We start from the raw sequence: 18,293 nt of genomic DNA on the forward strand, positions 1-18,293 counted from the left end.
AATGTATATCTTGAAGTTGTTAATCAATCTCAGTCACTGTTTTTCCTGAATTAATTATGCATTGTATATTAAGTTTATCTTGAGCAAATGTTTCCAAAAACACAGATTAGACATATGGACAGTGTACACTGCAAAGGGAGGCATAGAAAATTTGCAGAATATAGCAGGTGACATTGGATGCATTCAGGTTATTTAAGAAAAACAGCCTTTGCTGCAATATATTTGTACATGTGAAATATTACTAATAAATATATAGATATCTTGCAACAGCAGAATACTTCATTTATTTAATGTTAACATTAATGGAAGCCAGCTGTCCAATTCAAGTCTTAGGCTTTGTATTTACAAAAAAAACCCCTTAACTTACTTCATTTCACCCTGCAATTGATTTGTGTGTGTGTGAGCGTGTGTGTGTTTTCTTTTAATTCCCATGCCTAGCCTTGCTGTTCCTTGGACAACATGATTTGTTTTTTAATAGTGTTCAATCTAAAGTCCAGGCTGTTGTGCATGACAGAGAGCAAGGGGCTTGAATTTCCGTATAAACTCATCTCACTGGAGTGCAAGGTTGTGGCAAACAATTTAGAAAGAGTGGGTACAAGCAGCGCTGATACAGCAAAGCACTTCCACTCTTCCTCTAGAAATGTCACGTTAATTTATCACAAATATGGCTCTATAAAGAGTATGTTCTTTCTTATGGGAATGCTGCTGGTGCTTCTAACATTGTTGACTGATTTGTATCTTGTAGGGTAACATTGGTGAACAAGGATCTGTAGGCATCAAAGGTGAAAAGGTAGCGCAACATATTTTTGAATCTCTACATGAATTTTTTCATTGGAATAATTTAACATCCTGAGCATTACCAGGAGGTGGAAAATGAGTTATTTAAAAAGATTAAAAATGATGGCTAAGCATGTATTCAGTTTACTTTATAAAGTGAGTTTTTTAGAAGTCTGCATGTAATACTGTTAAAGTCTGATTTTTCACATTCAGCTCTTCTTTTGTTTAATATTTAATAAAAATATCAAGTATACAGTAGTTTAACAATAATGTGAGAGATTACTTTGTAAAGCCTACAGATCATACAGATCATTTTTCAAGTATTTGTCTGCATAGACTTCACATAACCTTCGATATATCAGTTAAATCTGATCACTGCCCAAAGTTTCAATTAAAGGGCAAAAATTTCAACTAAAACTTTTTATTGAGAAATGGGTATTTAAAACAACCATCAACAGGAATGGTGAAAATAATTTAAGTAAACTGGAAGGCATTCTACAAATGTTTAACTGGTTTTAATTTAGTACTGTACAATACACAAGGCTCCCCACAAGGACAAGGTGTGTCATTTAGAGACAGAAGTTATAAATCCCAGAAGAAAAGGCCAGTGTCCCATTCACAATTAATCCTACCGTTATAATTTTTATTAATGCTTTATAATAACATTTTATATTACACTTAACACCTTACACTGATAAAACAATGCATGAAAGGAGTGAAACAAATGCATAACATGTGTATATGTGATTTACAGATTCTGTAACCTGATATTCCATATACTGTTTTCTTTATGGACATAAACTATATATATTTATTTTTTTACTTTTAAAATTTTGGTAGTGAAAAAATATTGTGTTTATCATAGTTTTTTTGTGTAAAATAAGGAGAATATATTAAAAGATTAATTTGAAGTGAATTCTTTTAAAGACCCACTTAAGAATATTTGTGAAAGCTGGACGGTCTCTTGGTCTGGAATCGCTACACATTTTGTATTTTTTTTTCCCAGCTCTTTTTTTTTTTTTACTTTTTTTCTGTCCACCCTGACAAACTGAGCTTATAATCAGACCATCATTTAGAGACTTAAAAAATCTATATTTAAGGACTCTATTTCCCTTAATTAAATATCTATCTTATGTACAGTAAGTGTGCATTATTTATTTTTGTATACTATTTATGCATCATTTTTCTTACCTAATTTTAATTTGTTTACCTTTGCATATAATAATTTCTTTGACTTCTTGTAAACACTCTGAGCTAGATCCTTTGTGTGAAAATAAAAATTGTTATTGATTGCTTCATGTCTTTATATGTTGTGTTATTTATATACAAACATGCATACTTTCAGACTTGTTGCAATCTCTTGTTTAAAATAAAAAAAAACAGAAAGTGCAAACACTTGCATTAGTTTTGAATTTTGGCCATTCACTTTTACCTCACATTTACAGGGAGAATCCTGTGAGATATGTCCAACACCTTCTCCTGAAGAAGGACGTGCACAGACCCTTATCCAGCTGCCTGATCAAATGGGAGAGAAAGGTGAGCCAGGAAAACCAGGCATTGGACAGCCTGGTAAACAGGTAAATGATGCAGCTACTATATGCCTAAGTACATACGTTTACTTCTTTTTACTCTTACTACTTTTCCTGTTATGTTCAAATGATGACATGCTTATGAATTGTGTCTCTTGGTCTTTCCTCAAACAGGGAATACATGGAGCTCCTGGTGTAAAGGGAGATAAGGTAGGCAACACTGGATACAATTCAACACTTTCTTTATGCTGTGCTTCCATGACAAAAATGTAAAATATATTGTAGTGATGGCTAGCATTTTCAGTTAACAAGCTCATGCTATTATTTATTTTAACAACTATTGTAAAAGATTGGGGTGTTACCAAGCCATCCTCAAGCTCAGAAAGAAAGCAAAGGAAGAGAGTTAAACAGGAGTTTTTGTATTAGAAATAAAGAACATAAGGAATCACATAAAAGGTAAGGGATTACATGCAGAACTTCTAGATTTCCTCCTGTGCCTCTGTACCTCAGTGTCCAAACTCACATTTGAAGTTGAATAGCAACTCCACCATAATATGTATAATGGGGATGTACCTAACATAACAGACCTCTCAGCCACCTTTTCGACCGGTGTAATAAAAAGTAAACTTAGTCCTCCATTGCAGTTCTTCCTCTTTTGTGCCCTTTGAATAATTACTCCACAATGACAACAGTTACTGAAGGTACCCTGTCCATTTAATGGAAATGACTGTATATATCTTTCCAATCAGAAAGATATACAGTATACTGTCCAAATAATGACAATAGAGTTAAAGAAAAGGTTTCCTGTTTTTCAGAAATCAAAAACTTTCCCACTTCAAAGTGGATATAAGTTTTAAAGGATAAGTTTGGTATTTTTCAAGTCAATGTCATTTCTTGACAACCATGTCATATATGTATTTGCCACATGAAATTGTGTTATAAAGTTAAAGGCTTTTTATAAATTTAAAAAAATACATAACCAGCCCTGATAGTTTATAATGAACCCTATGGGGCTCCAACAGAAAATAAAAGCTTAAAAACTTACCAAGTACATCCTCTTTGAGTTTTGATAAAAGGAACATTCCTTCTGTGTTTGTGATGCACAAAAGGGATTGCAAAATAATCATTTTACTGCATATTTCCTGTAGTATTTTTCTTGAGGTATTTATATGTTTTCTGTTAAGTAAGTTCACACATAAATACAGAAATAAATAAAAAGCATGTGAGCATGTAAAATAGCATGTGAGAAGAAACCACACTCCAGGGAGTGAAAGGTTATTCTAGAACAATATAAGTCCTGAGGTTGCGGACACAGCTATTATTTTGAAATAGCTAAATCTCATAATATTAGTGTTTTTTGTTTAAAAATGATATACATGTATAAGCTATTTTATAGTGTGTTGTGTAATTGCAAGGCATGCATCTATAAATGACAACTGCTTTGGCTTGAAAAATGGACGTATTTGGTTAATTTTATGCTTTATGCCCAGTGCCCCATAGGGAACAGTGTAAAATGCCAGGAAAGACTAAATATTTTTTTTTAATTTTATACAGTATGTTTAACATTATAACACAGTTTTTGTGGCAAATGTAAATATACTGTACTTTGTTTGTGAAGAAATAACTTTGACTTGAAAAATACCAAACTTTTCTTGAGGATAGACCTCAGTTTAAACTGCAAGGACATGGATGTAATTTTTTCCAAATTAAAAAAAAATCACTTAAGAACAAATTAATATATACCATGATTGTGAAGTTAAGTTTGACCTAAAACATTAAACTTTAAATCTCAATTGGTGGTGGAGATTTACAATTGAAATATACAATTGTAAAATGATACACCTTGAAACGTCAAAAAGGTTTGGGTCAGCAACCTGTATACTTGAATAAAGGCTGCAACAAGAGAAAATTGAAGGTACAGTATTGTACAGTTTGAGTCCACAACAGAACTGATTCACAGAAGGAAGTTGGCTGGGTTTTTAAGGCAAGGCAGGGGAAGTGATGTCATTAGGTCCAGAACAGGAAGTGACCTCATCGGGCCTGGAACCAGAAGTGACGTGTTTGGTCTGCAGGGATAAAAGAGAAAAGGTTACTCTACCCCGCCACCCCCTGGCCTGGCGTGAAATTACCTTCTTTTGGTCCTTACAGCTGCCTCCAATACTCACATGTGTGACAACATCTGCATTATTCGTTTTAAATTAGTCTATTGTTCTATGAAGCTCCTGGTCACCAAATTTAAGTCACTACTAAAGTCCTCAGATATTAAAAGGTGTTTTTTAGAATGACTAACAAGCACATCATGATGCTCAATAGGCTTGGATTTGGAGAGAGTTTAACATCTGAAGTAGGTGTTCAGATAAAACTTGCTCAAAACATTTCATTGGAATTGAGAAGCCACACAAACTGAGAGATTTATCAAATATCAGAATATCATGGTTAGATTTAAGTGAACTATTGCCACCACTTTTAGCATCACTTATAAATCTATGTGCTGAATTGTGTTCATTTTCACCAAGCTGTTCTTAATATATGTGTGGTTCTTTACTAGATCTGCTGGTCCAACTTAGTGTGTGATGTTGAGCAAGTTATGTAATCTTCCTGTGCTCTTGTTATATAAGAATATGTACAGTAGCTCTAAACTCTAAATCATTTTTCAAGAGTAGTCAGTTTCCAATACTAACACCAGTAAAAAAAAAATGTAATTATAAAATAACAGAAGCAAACATGATCTGGCTTGATTAGATGAAAATCATTTGCCAAAGCAGCTTCCACTAAAGATTCTATTTCTGTTTTCTTTAAATACTGTATACAATTACTTTGCCAACACTTTTTGTTTTGAAAAAAATTTACCAATTTATTAGGGAGAACAGGGATTCCAGGGTGATTCAGGAACTCCAGGAATGATTGGGGCACCCGGACTTCCTGGAGAGCCAGGAACACAAGGCTTCCCTGGGCTGAAGGGAGAAAAGGTAAGTGATAACATACAGCATCTTGATGTTTGAATTAAAGTACAGCTGAAAAAGTGATTTAACTTGGCTTTTGTGTAGGGGGATTCATGTGAAGTATGCACACCTCTTCCAGAAGAATTAAAGAGTACCATTCCAGTCTCAGGAAAGAAAGGAGAAAGAGGGGAACCAGGACACCCTGGAATGGGTATTGCTGGAAAGCATGTAAGTGTTGACTTTATAGTGAAAGAAAATCATAAATGCTGCTAGTTGTCAAGTTTGCCTCACCAGGAAGACATTAGTCCATTTAAAATATGTCGTTTTGTTGTCATTTACATGTCCAGTAAGTGGCTGTTTCAGTTTGAAGTTGAAATTGATTTACCACATGCCCCCATCTTTCTGGTGCATTAGTGACATCTCTCTTAACACACTTCCCTAGCCACCAATGCCATTGACATTTATTAGGCTTCATTTATCCCCAGCTGTTCACTCTTGTAACTGACCATTTTCAGCAGTGTGTGCAAATAGATAATAATGCCTTTGGTAATGAAAGTTTTCTTTGGAGCATACCTGAAAGGAGTCTTAATTCCTTTATAACTTGATTATTTTTAATTTTACATTTATACTTTGATATGGACCCACAGATTGCTGTCCCATTTTAAAACTCATCCACCCATTTTCAAGTCCACCTAGTCCATTTCAGAATTCGTGGGGGTCAAATCCTATCCCATCAAACTGGTGGAAATTTAACGTAAACACAAAGAATTGTCCAAAATCTATACAGACAGAAACTAAGTCTGGATTCAAACACAGGTTTCTGGAGTTGGAGAATAGCACTCATATAGACACCCTGCAGCCCTATTATGGTTCATTTCCTTATCTTGCTATTTCAGGGAAAACCAGGACTTCCAGGAATTCAAGGACCAGCTGGACCAAAAGGCAGTCAGGTGAGTATAGAACTTACATGGCATTGGGTGAGCATAAAATGCCCTGGCATTTTTTTTTCAAAAGTCTGTTTTTTTCAGGGCAAACCAGGAGCTCCAGGGGTTGGTCAGATCGGACCAAAGGTAAGCATAGAGTATAAAACCCTAGAGAGATGTGGTGTGTTGACAGACAGTGTGAGTCACCTGCATGTTTTATTTACAAAAGCATATTTCTTTGTTCATTTTTCTTAGGGAGACGTTGGAGAAAAGGGATCTCCTGGAGAACCGGTGAGTTGTGACTCTACTTTCCTAGGCTCTAGGGAGAAGTGCAAAACTTGTAATAATATTTGACAATTGATTGTGTGTTCCTCTAGAAGTAAGCAATTTTTCTTCTGTGACTTTATTGTTGGGTCTTTGATTGCATCTTGCAATTGTTTTTTGAAGACATAAAGAGTTCACTGCTCTCAGCATGTTTTAAGTGAATATTTTGGGAAATCAATAAATGTAGATATCTAGATGCAATAAGCACTTTATGATTTAAACTATTTTAGATTACCAATATAAATGTATATTTATATATTGCTTAAAGGTATTTCATTACTGAAGTGTAAAGAAGTGATAAACATACATTTTGTAAAAATATTATATATGCAAAAAATACAAAACCCATAAAACAGTTAAATTATTTTTTAAAATCAGTTTTAGAAATTGTTGAGATAAAATGAGAAATGGAAGGAGTTATCACATCACAACATCTAGAAAGTGTTCTCTGTACTCTCTGGGATGTCTGCTATAAAAGGAATTTGTCAACAATATAAGACTAATAGTTCAAACAGAATTAAAAATGAAATGATTAGCCTTGCAGTCTGAATACATTTATTTTCTGCATTCATAGATTAACAGTTAGATTCACATGAGACATCCCCCAGTTACTCATAAAGCTACATAACTAAATGTAATCAAAAAAGAACACACTTTTGCCACAAAAAGCTTTCAGCAGGCACTTAACTGCCCCAGCTTTATTTGTGTTTATATGTAATGTGTGTTGTGCTGCATATGTAAAGAGCTATACTGTTGTGCCTACTTTGTGACATGTTTCAGTTTATACAATAAAAATCAATCGACTAAATATATGACTACATTGTAAGTACTGCATTTGTCAATACTCAAACAAATTAATGTCCTTTAAAGTTCAACTTAAATGTTTTATTTCTTAAACTGTTGGAGTAATAAATAAGAGCCTCATTAACATTTTAGTATGTGTTGACCTTCTAGTACATTGACAATGTTTTAACAAGAGCTAATTTAGGCAGTCTCTGTCAGTGTGTATTGATACATCACCATTCCAGACGTATTTGAATCCTTTGAAATAGTCAGGGGGGACGTACTGTGGGCCCATGGAGAGAAAAAGTTAACTGACTGGCAAGTAATATCATCAGAAGTGCAAATTGTCAGGGATCTGACCAATTTTCATATAAATATGAATTTCAGTAAAACAATTGACATATTGTGTAGCATTTACAGTTGCTTATAATGTAATATTGTATTAATCTTCAATTATTCAGTTTTAATGTAACAAATAATTATTTATTCTTGTATGTTTATCATGCAAACCATTCAGACTGGTTATAAATTGCTTACAAATTAAACTTCTTTTCTAATAAATTGAAAATGTGTGTAAATGCATATATATATATATTTATATATATATATATATATTATATATATATATATATATATATATATATATATATATATATATATATATATATATATATATATACTGTATATATGGTTGAATAGTTTACTGCCAAATAATGCAAAGAGTACACGACATGTGTTTCGCCCTAATTCTGGGCTCATCAGGCATACACACTCACTGCACCCCTTCTCAGGGATCGAACCAAAGTCTCTTTACGCTGCGCCACGGCATGTGGTTCGTTTATTTGACCGCATGTAGATCAGGGCAATCACATTCATGGCATTCGTAGTCTGAATCACAGTCTGATTGTATGGGTGGTTACCTACCAGGTAATGCTTGTGGTTGGTCTGCAAGTCTGCAAATATCCGCCACGGTGCCCTCTTTCAGTTGCGAGAAGCAGATCATAGAATGGTTGAATAGTTTACTGTCAAATAATGCAAAGAGTATGTGACACATGTTTTTCCCTAATTCTGGGCTCATCAGGCATACACACTCACTGCACCCCCATTTAGGGATCGAACCTCAGACATCAGCATCAGAGGAAAAGCCTCTTTACGTTGCGCCACAGCATGTGGTTTGTTTATTTGACAGAATGTAGATCGGGGTAATTACATTCATGGCATTCGTAGTCTGAATCACAATCTGATTGTATGGTGCCCGTTTGCCGACTTGCAGACCAACCACAAGCGTTACCTGGTAGGTAACCACCCATACAATCAGATTGTGATTCAGACTACGAATGCCATGAATGTAATTACCCCGATCTACATGCGGTCAAATAAACGAACCACATGCAGTGGCTGAATACTGGTTCTGGCAAGTAAATGCCAACTTTTTCTAAGGTTTGCCCTTGAGCTTTATTAATTGTTATGGCAAAGGCTAATGTAACTGGAAATTGTCGCCTTCTTAAGGTAATGGGTAAATTAGTAGAGGATGGAGCCAAATCAATACGGGGAATATTCTTTTTTTTTATTTATTTATTTATTAATTTTATTACAATCAATACATAGCAATCAAGTTTTTACAAAAAAAAAAGAATTATGCTAAGAACAGATCGATCCCCACCCTTGAGAGAGAGAGCAAGCCAAACGGTGTAAAATTTAAGGCTTTTAAAAATACCTAAATCAACAAATTCTCTGTGCTTTATAAAATCATTTCAAAATATTACTGATTAGATCCTGCCATGTTTTGAAAAAAGTCTGCACAGATCCTCTAACTGAGTATTTGATTTTTCCAATTTTAAATAATATAACACATCGGTTTCCCACTGACTTAAAAGAGGAGAGTTTGGGTTCTTCCAGTTTATCAGAATAAGTCTGCGTGCCAACAGTGTAGTGAATGCAATCACAATTTGTTTGTCTTTCTCCACTTTAAGACCCTCTGGAAGAATACGGGGAATATTCTGACGCTCATTTTCTTTTTCTTCAATCGATCTATTTGCTCGTATTTTTTTTGCCTTTCAGCCTTTCTTTTGTTGATGTTTACTTGCTGAGCTGACCGTTCATCCAGGAGATGTTGCTTATATACGATTTGAGTGTCTGTGTCTTTTGTCCTACTTGACATGTCCTTTTTTTGGGTGGCATGTTGTTAGTAGATAGTTAGTAAACATGCGCGGGGCAGTATGTGTGGCGCCTCCCCAGCAACGGATTTTATGTGAGCAGCCGCGACTACCCAATCAGCACTCTCCCCAGCAATGATGTGATTTATTTGCTTGTTATGCGCGGCCGCAGCTATGCTATTCACTGTGTGCCCAGCTTCCAGTGTGTGTGTGTCCACAGTGCCGTGCGCACTGCGCCGTGCCCCGCGCATGCGCACTTCACCAGAAGACACACACACACGGACACCTGGACGCACACAGGGGTTTTATTAAAGAGGATTATGATGACTGAGAAAATTGTTGCTTCTTACTATTTATATTTCTCATTCAGGTCAGAAACACTTACTTTATGAAACATTTTTGGATTGGCTGCATTTATTCATAATTGTTCTTGTTTCCAAGGGCATTAAAGGTTCACCCGGAGTCCCAGGACAAGATAGTCTAAAAGGAGAAAAGGTTAGAGATTTCTTTCTAAATTCAATGTTCTAGATATCATGATGCTGTTACTGTGTTAGGAACTTTACACTGAACACTGATATCGTAAAAACACTATTATGCATTCTGTTCTAGTCAAACATGAAATATCTAATTTGTTTTCTTTATCAATCTGTAGGGATCTTTGGGACCGTCTGGAGTACCAGGTCCCCAGGGACCTCCTGGAGTTGCAGTAACTGGTCCCCCTGTTAGTATTTACATTATTATCAAAAATCAAGTAACACAGAAACAAAGATGATTTCCAACTCTATCCATCCTGTATATTTCTTAGGGCAAGAATGGATTACCAGGAAGACATGGATCAACTGGGAGTGAAGGCGCACCTGTGAGTATAAAAATAAATGCCATGTGCTACAATTGTGCCATATAAATTCACTCAGACCTAGAAGAAAGGATAATAATAACCATTGAATTGTAGACTATAAGTTGTAATGATGTTTTGAGCAGACGTGGTCTAGGACATAAAGTGTAGCAGGCTTTATTTTGTTTTCATTAGATGAGGCCCGAGACACTTTTAAAGTTTTATTAACACATTTATTAAGAAAGATGAAAATTAGCATGAGAGTACACATAAGTATTAGGAACTCACTTCCAAGATCTACTGGCCAACAATATCCACTGATGATTCTGTGTGGAATTCCAAAGTGATTTGCAAAACTTGTCATGCCCAAAGAGCTAAATTAGATACCTTCAGCTGACCATGTACATAAGAAAGAACCATAATAAAAGAAGGTATCTATATTTTATAGTATGTGATCTGAATAAACAAACTCAAAAATGCTGTTACAGGGCACAATGATAGAATGACCCAAAAGGGGTATGCTACTATTAAAGATCCTGTCATGAAATGACCGCCAAAGATGTACTGTTCCCAGGGAACACAATAAGTTGGATGGATTTGGGGCAAGGATTACATTTCAGTGTAGGGGCCGTAGATGGAGCATGAGCTTATAGTTGGGCAAGTTCATATTCTGCCCATTTATGGATAAATAGCTTCTCTGTACATGAGCAGAGAACAAAGCCTATTGATATGCAGTGCATAATGTGAATATGATCAATGAAATGTAAGCACATAAAAATAATAACAGTCTCCCTATTAAACTAAACAATTCTCAACACATAATGTTTAATGTCTAAATTTAGTATATTTTTTATTGTTTGGCAGTATAACACCTTTACTTAGAATTCACATGCTCAAACTCTCATTTTGACTGCCTAAATTAGTTACATTAATAAATGTATTTGAGAAATAGAGTGATTAAACATACCTTAGGAGTGCTGTTGTCTAAATAATGATATTTTTCCCTTTAATATGTATAATAATAGTTCCAACTGGATTTAATAAGGGCTTAGACCAAAGTATTGAAATCATAAAAGTAGGTCAGAAACTTTACCCGGTGTTCACCATTGAATAAAAAATTTAATTCATTATTTTTTATTTGCTTAGTTACCCATTCACTTCTAAGTATTTTTGTGTGAACTTGCTCCAACTTTACACTCTGGTTTGGCTGAAGTCTCTTTATCGTTATGGTGAGGCTACTAGTCATTTCCAAACATCATGGATTTTGTTCTTTGAAAATTAGCAGGTTAAAATGCTCTCTATTGATCCCTTGCTCCTTTCAAACTGTGAAACCTTCATTTTATGTAAAAGCCAGAATGGCTGCTTGGGTGCCTACCCTGTACTATGAACACTTTCTGTGATGTGTGAGCCCTGCTGTATGGTGTTTTGGAGGAATCTGCCTGGTGATCCTCACCATAGCAGTCATCTTTAAGGGCATCATTTATATCTGAATAACTTGCTTCTCATTATAAGATAAACTGTCTTCTCACCAATTTGGGTACTTTCTGTAAATATAATTTTTAAGGCCAGAAGAGACTGAACACATAGCCTCAACTTTTATTTCTAAGGCAGATTAAGCTGAGAAACCCATAACTTTATTCTGAGAAAAAAAGGTAAATTAAGTAACAATAATACTTCACTTCTGAGGAAAAAAGACAAATGATTAGAGTATTTAAAACTGACATTTATTTTGTTTCATTCTCATTAAAGCAGTTTACTGAGCAGGGAACACTAAAGGTTTTGGTAAGCTTCTTTTCTGTTAGTGTCCAGCCTTCAGTATGAAGAGACACATTTTGTGTGAGTCTGGTTTAGTTGTTGGCCAGTGAGTGCAGTTGTGACTGAGTAGAAAAAGTAAAGCTGATTATCTGATCCTCGATTTTTTTTATAAGACGTGTTTTTCATTGTGGTAGCATCATTAGTTTTGCTTGTCAAGGTTTTTTAGGTTTAGATAAGTATTTTTTATATTTTAATTTTAATTACAAATACAGTACCTACAGTATATACCAAAATTAACCAACAAAGGACTGATTAGGATTGGAATGAAACAGCAACATGTCTATGTCTGTCTTATACTGTGTTAACACTGACACTCTGAAGCATTACTGTTTGCAGGGCTTAGCAGCTAACCCTGCCAAATTTCAAGAAAGAAAATAAAATATTACATTATTGCTGAAAGTTAAAACATTATAACAATGTTATTTGGCTTTTCCTATTTCTAAAATTAACTTTAAAATGCAAAATATGCATTAATATTGATCATTCACTAAATTGTAAAAGCTTAGACATTGAAGGTCTCACTCATACACTTGACAAATGAGCACTTTTTTCATCTCAGCTCTTTAATGTCACATATATAGTAGTATCCCTGAAGAAGACTAATTTAAATAGTATGGATCATTTAGGGTTGAAAAGAGATTGGTAGAACCAAGTCTTTCACTTGTGAAAGCCCAGAGTGCGTACAGCCGCCCTAACCCCAACACAGACAGGTAGGACATAGGTTTAGCCCCGAGCACACGGTTTATTTACAGTTGGGGAGCGTTTCACCCTGTTCCCCACAGCACAGTACATAAAGCGCACAACACTCACACAGTCCCTTTTGCCACCAGTCCTTTTCCCTCCACTCCTCCTCAGGCTTTGTCTTCTTCTTCCCGACTCTGGCCCTTGAGTGGTGGTAACTGGCCGCTTTTTATAGGGCACCCGGAAGGACTCCAGGAGCCTCATACATAACGCCATGCGCAGAATTCACTCTAAAACATAGCATATGGACAAAAGGTGTGGCGTAAGTGCTGCCAAACAGGGCCCTGTAAAAGTCCAGCTGCCCCCTGGCAAGGTTGAGCTTCCATGCTCACAACCCGTGGCCCCGCTGCAAGCCAAGCCCCTCTGTTGGTCCAGGGGAGAAACGGTCTTAAAAATACACTTTCCCCCGGTCCTTCCATACTCTGGGTATCCCCGCACAAAAGCAATCTCCTTTCCATTGGTTATGAGATATTCTAAAGGATGCTTTATTATGATTTTGAGGGAAACAAAACTAAATTCTAATATATATATATATATATATATATATATATATATATATATATATATATATATATATATATATATATATATATATATATATATACTAGCAAAATACCCGCGCTTCGGAGCGGCGAAGTACTGAAACCTTTTTAAACTGAGGGAAAATATACCAATAATTATTTGTTAAGGATCTCTTTCTATACCACATTGTGAGTTCAGCCCTCCAGTTGTAATATGACCAAGCTGTGAGCTGAGCTTACTCTTGAGCATGCAATGTACAGTTAGACATGTAAAAAGTTGCTGCTGTTATAAGTTTCATGGTTTGTTTCAATTACGACAGCATTTGCAGGACTTGTGTTGAAGTGACATTCGGCATCTGTCAAGCGTTGTAAGCATACAACCGGTTTCATAGATAACTTCACATCCAGCTTTTGAGAGTTTAAACATTCATAAATATCAAAGTGTCCACTACTGAAATCGTCACCTGTGAATCTAAGATGTTTAAGAGGCATTGGCGGTTGTCGAAAGGTGTAAAATATTTGGCCATTTCGGTACACTTGAAAGTGACAACCGAACAATTCAGCGGCAGCCATCAACTCACATGCAGAACCATAGGTGAAGGGCTTAAGCATTTAACTCTCTATAATGCTCCTGTGTAGTATAATTATCTCCTGTACCGTCATCAGTCCACACCTTGAACCTGTCCCAGTCATTCAATACATTTGACACAATGTTCCTCCGGATATCAAGAGTAAGTCTGATATGGCCGTTCAATATGTAACAAAGAAAATGGAAAAGGCAGGTGCCATCTCCGGGCATGGAAACCACTCGGTAAGTGGCAGTTCATTAATCGATGTTGATCACCTCGATAGACATGTTAATGGGGGTACGGTTGGAACGATAAAGGAAATGGGTACCTGAACAATGTAAAGTAAGTCTAAAATACCTACACAACAACTATAATCATAATAAACGAACAATTAAACAGCGGAGAAGCCGTGGATTAAAAAAAAAGGCTGCATTTATCAGCAGGGAGACGTGAATCCCGTGGCGAAGCAAGGAAGGAAATGTAGAGACCAGAGCAACGGACAGCCTTATATAGGCAGGCAGCCAACAATGTGGGAGGCATTGGGATGGGGGATCCAACGGCGCCTCACACGGTGACCGAGCTGCAGGCTATGGTCGAATATATGTACGTACAGTAAGTAGGATTCAGTTAGCGTTGGGAACTTGCATACCAAATTTGTTGAAGATGGGCCCATAAGTAACAAAGACCGTTGGAAAGTTCAATATGGCAGCCGACAGTGGCGTCATACCACCAAAATAAGTACGTACATCAGTTTCGGTTAGTGCAGGGAAGCCGCCTACCAAATTTCGTGAAGATGGGGCCATAAATAAGAAAGTTCAACATGGCGGACATTGTCAACCGTTATAACCCCTACATGTAGAATTTCGATATCAAACCTGCTTAACTTTTGTAAGTAAGATGTAAGGAATAAGCCTGCCAAATTTCAGCCTTCTACCTACACGGGAAGTTGGAGAATTAGTGATGAGTGAGTCAGTCAGTCAGTCAGTCAGTCAGTCAGTGAGGGCTTTTCCTTTTATTAGTATATATATATATGTGTGTGTGTGTGTGTGTGTGTGTGTGTATACCAAACTGGACAATGAAAAATTTATGGTCAGAAATTTCCTTTATTAATTTCCAAAATGAACTCTAATAAACATTTAATGGCAGAAAACTTAAATTGTGTATTAAAAGTAGATTGTGGTAATGTGCCTTACTGGCATTACCAGCAATTAAATAAAATTAGTTAAGTGTCCTCTGCAGTGTTAAGAGAGAGGCATTTGTTTGAGAAAAAAAAGGACAAAAAAGTATAAAGAAAGGAAACTTGCCTTTTTCTTTTCTTTAGTGCAGAGAGACATCTTCACTGACAATATAAATGCCTATTGGGGAGCGTTGCAGCGGGTCTCGTGTGGACTGAAAAGACAGCCCTTCCATTAACCGGGAAGGATGGCATTGTCGGTCTTCTACTCCTGCGCGTGCCTCCCACGACCTCATAACTCTATACGAGCAAAAGGAAGTGCAAAGTGCCTTAATATTAATTTGCTGTGGTTTATAAGAGGGATCCCATGTTTGCAGTTGTCTGGGCAAGGAAGGAAAAAAAATGCTTACTTTCATTAAAGCAGCAGGGCAGTTCACGTCTCAAAGGCCAGCTCAGCGAGTGCTCCGGCTGCTTGAACTGTCATGGTAATTGTGTGAGACAGGACACACCACCTTTCGCAGATTCGTTCACGTCATCGCATGCCCACAGAGGGATGATGTAAAGCAGTTTAAAAGGGAATTATGGCCTCTAGAGGGGGTCTTCTGGCTAGATCTTGCTAACAGAAAGGTACTTGGTAGAACTCCGCTTTGACTTTACCAAGCACTACGGCTTGTGCCTCAATTATTGTAAATAATTTTTTCTTGTGTGTATATATATATTTCGATAAATATCTCTGGATTAACTTTGGTGGAGGTATTTATTGGATTGTGGTTATTGGTGCACTGTTTATTTTTGTATATACACTTTATCTGTATTTTGAATATTGTTGTTTATGGTGAATCCTGTACTATACACTGTTTGAAGGAGCAGCTTCCTGACTTGCAGCACTGTGGAGGAAGACAGCTTCATATTGGTTCGTGTATATATGGGTTTCACTAGTTTGTGTGCATTATTCTTTTTCATTTGGGACTTTCAGTCAACACTATAAATACTGTATACAGTAGTCACTATTTTTGGGCTTCATTTAATTACTGTTTTTGTGTGTCCTTTGCGGTATTGGACTGTGTATTGATATATAAATTCCACAGGACATTTTTTTTTTTTTTTTTAAGTGCACCTGTGAATAAAACCTCACTTTATTTTTCAAAAACCCAACCCTTTTTGTGTCCAGGTCTCCCTATCTTACACCATCATCCTAGTCATGCTCTGTCCTACATACTAGACACCTAGAGTATAGGCTGGTGGTCCCAATTCCCACTACATGGGGTGTCACATAGATTTAAATAGGTCACTAGTATCTACAACTATTATGTCTAAATCTGTGTTTATTATTTCATGCTTTATCAAGGATTGTAACCTCTCTGCCTCATGGAGATTTTGTCATGCTTGTCTGAGGCAGTAATTTTTTTTTCACTAATGTATCACCATTGCTCACAAACTGATTGCTTTTTATTGTTTATAATTTGTTTTTTGTTTTTTTCAATTTGTCTGGATGCAAAAAAGCTTTTGTTACATTTGAATGTTGAAATCAAATCCAATTTAGGTTTGGACCCAACATATCTACCCGACCCAACATATTTACCTGGCTTAGATTTTTATATTCCAGACTAGAAGTTTCTGTTCATGTAAACAATGTCAGTTCACAAATCCAGCCCACATTAAATCCGTTCGCACCTCTCCGCCAGCGTCTTTTGTCCTGTAAATGTGCCGATTAAGACAACCAGCAAGCAGCCGGCAATTCCATCCCCCACCGTCGCAGAACATTCACTAAGTTTTCCCAGCTCATGCCTTCACATGTTCACATGTGAGTGAACTGCTAGAGTTTTAGAGTGGAAATAATAGATCTTTATTTGGAACACATGAATTTCATGTGTGTTCCGTTTCTACAGTAATCTGTGTAAACACATTGTTAAAACAGAAACTTTTTCATATTTTAGTAATAAACGTTATAAAATGTAGGCATAAACTATAGAATGTGTGAGCCTGAAGTCCAAAGATCAAATAAACACTTTCACAAAAAGTTCAAGAACAATACAACAGCTTCTGTGGTGTAGCAGTAAGATTTGCTGACTTGTAATCAAGGGGCCACTTGTTCGGTCCCCACTGCCTCCTATATTTGCCATTTTCAGTAGTGCACTGCTGTTATTGTTAATATTATACAGTACACACATACATTTATAGTACTGTACTTGTAAAAGTTACTCTTTTTTTCACTTTTATTCTGTCACGATCACAATACATACTACCACCCTAGGGATCTGACGCTGTTAGTTTTTATTTGAAAATGGGAAAAACTGTAAATGTGAGTAGTGTTTTGAGGCAATGAAACTGGACATTCTCTGATCTGGAGGGATAAAAGCTGAAATACAAACTCTGGTGAATCTGCCTTCTTCGTATCTCACCATCACTTTATTTTTTTTATTCAGTTTTATTGAGTGTTCCTGCTCATGCAGAATTAGTATGCAGCTTATGGTGTCAAAAAAAACAAAAAAACACAGACGTAGGTATATGTGACATTTTGAAGAAATCATTTTGTGACCTGAATAGTACCAATCACAAAACATCATCGCACAAATGCAATATTATTTGAAAACGAACAGCATCAGATCGGGTGTGAATTTAGGCTGGCGCTGTTACTTAGAGTCAGATGAGGATAGGCAAGCAAGCTTGTTAAAGTGTGATCGTCATTGACAGAATAAAACTAAAAATAGCAAACTTTTACAAGTACCATAAACTTATACCCAATGTCCCATATGTTTTTCTCTTTTTTTTTTTCCGTGCTGAGTCGACATCGTGCACCAGAAGGCGTGAGCTTATTCAGTGCAACAGGATCAACGCACATGTTTTTTTTTATTCAGTTTTATTGAGTGTTCCTGCTCACGCTGAATTACAGTGCATCCGGAAGTCTTCAAAAAGACTTGAGGTTGTAATTGCTGCCAAAGGTGCATCGACAAAGTATTGAGCAAAGGCTGTGAATACTTATGTACATGTGTTTTTTCAATTTTTTTATTTTTAATAAATTTGCAAAAACCTCAAGTAAACTTTTTTCACATTGTCATTATGGGGTGTTGTTTGTAGAATTCTGAGGAAAAAAATGAATTTAATCCATTTTGGAATAAGGCTGTAACATAACAAAATGTGGAAAAAGTGATGCGCTGTGAATACTTTCTGGATGCACTGTAGTATACACCTTATGGTCCATAA

At 36.1% G+C, this 18,293-nt stretch overlaps 1 protein-coding gene across 5 annotated transcripts in view; it reads left to right on the forward strand.

Moving 5' to 3' along the window:
• The window catches only part of col16a1 (collagen, type XVI, alpha 1), a 350,415-nt gene that overhangs the window by 249,716 nt on the left and 82,406 nt on the right, over positions 1 to 18,293 (forward strand). For all 5 annotated transcript variants that reach the window (XM_039740383.1, XM_039740384.1, XM_039740386.1 and 2 more), the window contains 11 exons: positions 746 to 790; positions 2,223 to 2,354; positions 2,481 to 2,516; positions 5,168 to 5,275; positions 5,354 to 5,476; positions 6,145 to 6,198; positions 6,277 to 6,318; positions 6,427 to 6,462; positions 9,876 to 9,929; positions 10,087 to 10,155; positions 10,240 to 10,293. In XM_039740383.1, the coding sequence (XP_039596317.1) occupies positions 746 to 790; positions 2,223 to 2,354; positions 2,481 to 2,516; positions 5,168 to 5,275; positions 5,354 to 5,476; positions 6,145 to 6,198; positions 6,277 to 6,318; positions 6,427 to 6,462; positions 9,876 to 9,929; positions 10,087 to 10,155; positions 10,240 to 10,293 (753 nt within the window). The remainder of the gene's footprint in view (positions 1 to 745; positions 791 to 2,222; positions 2,355 to 2,480; positions 2,517 to 5,167; positions 5,276 to 5,353; positions 5,477 to 6,144; positions 6,199 to 6,276; positions 6,319 to 6,426; positions 6,463 to 9,875; positions 9,930 to 10,086; positions 10,156 to 10,239; positions 10,294 to 18,293) is intronic.

This window comes from Polypterus senegalus, chromosome 17, assembly GCF_016835505.1.
Source record: "Polypterus senegalus isolate Bchr_013 chromosome 17, ASM1683550v1, whole genome shotgun sequence".
Taxonomy (NCBI): Eukaryota; Metazoa; Chordata; class Cladistia; order Polypteriformes; family Polypteridae; genus Polypterus; species Polypterus senegalus.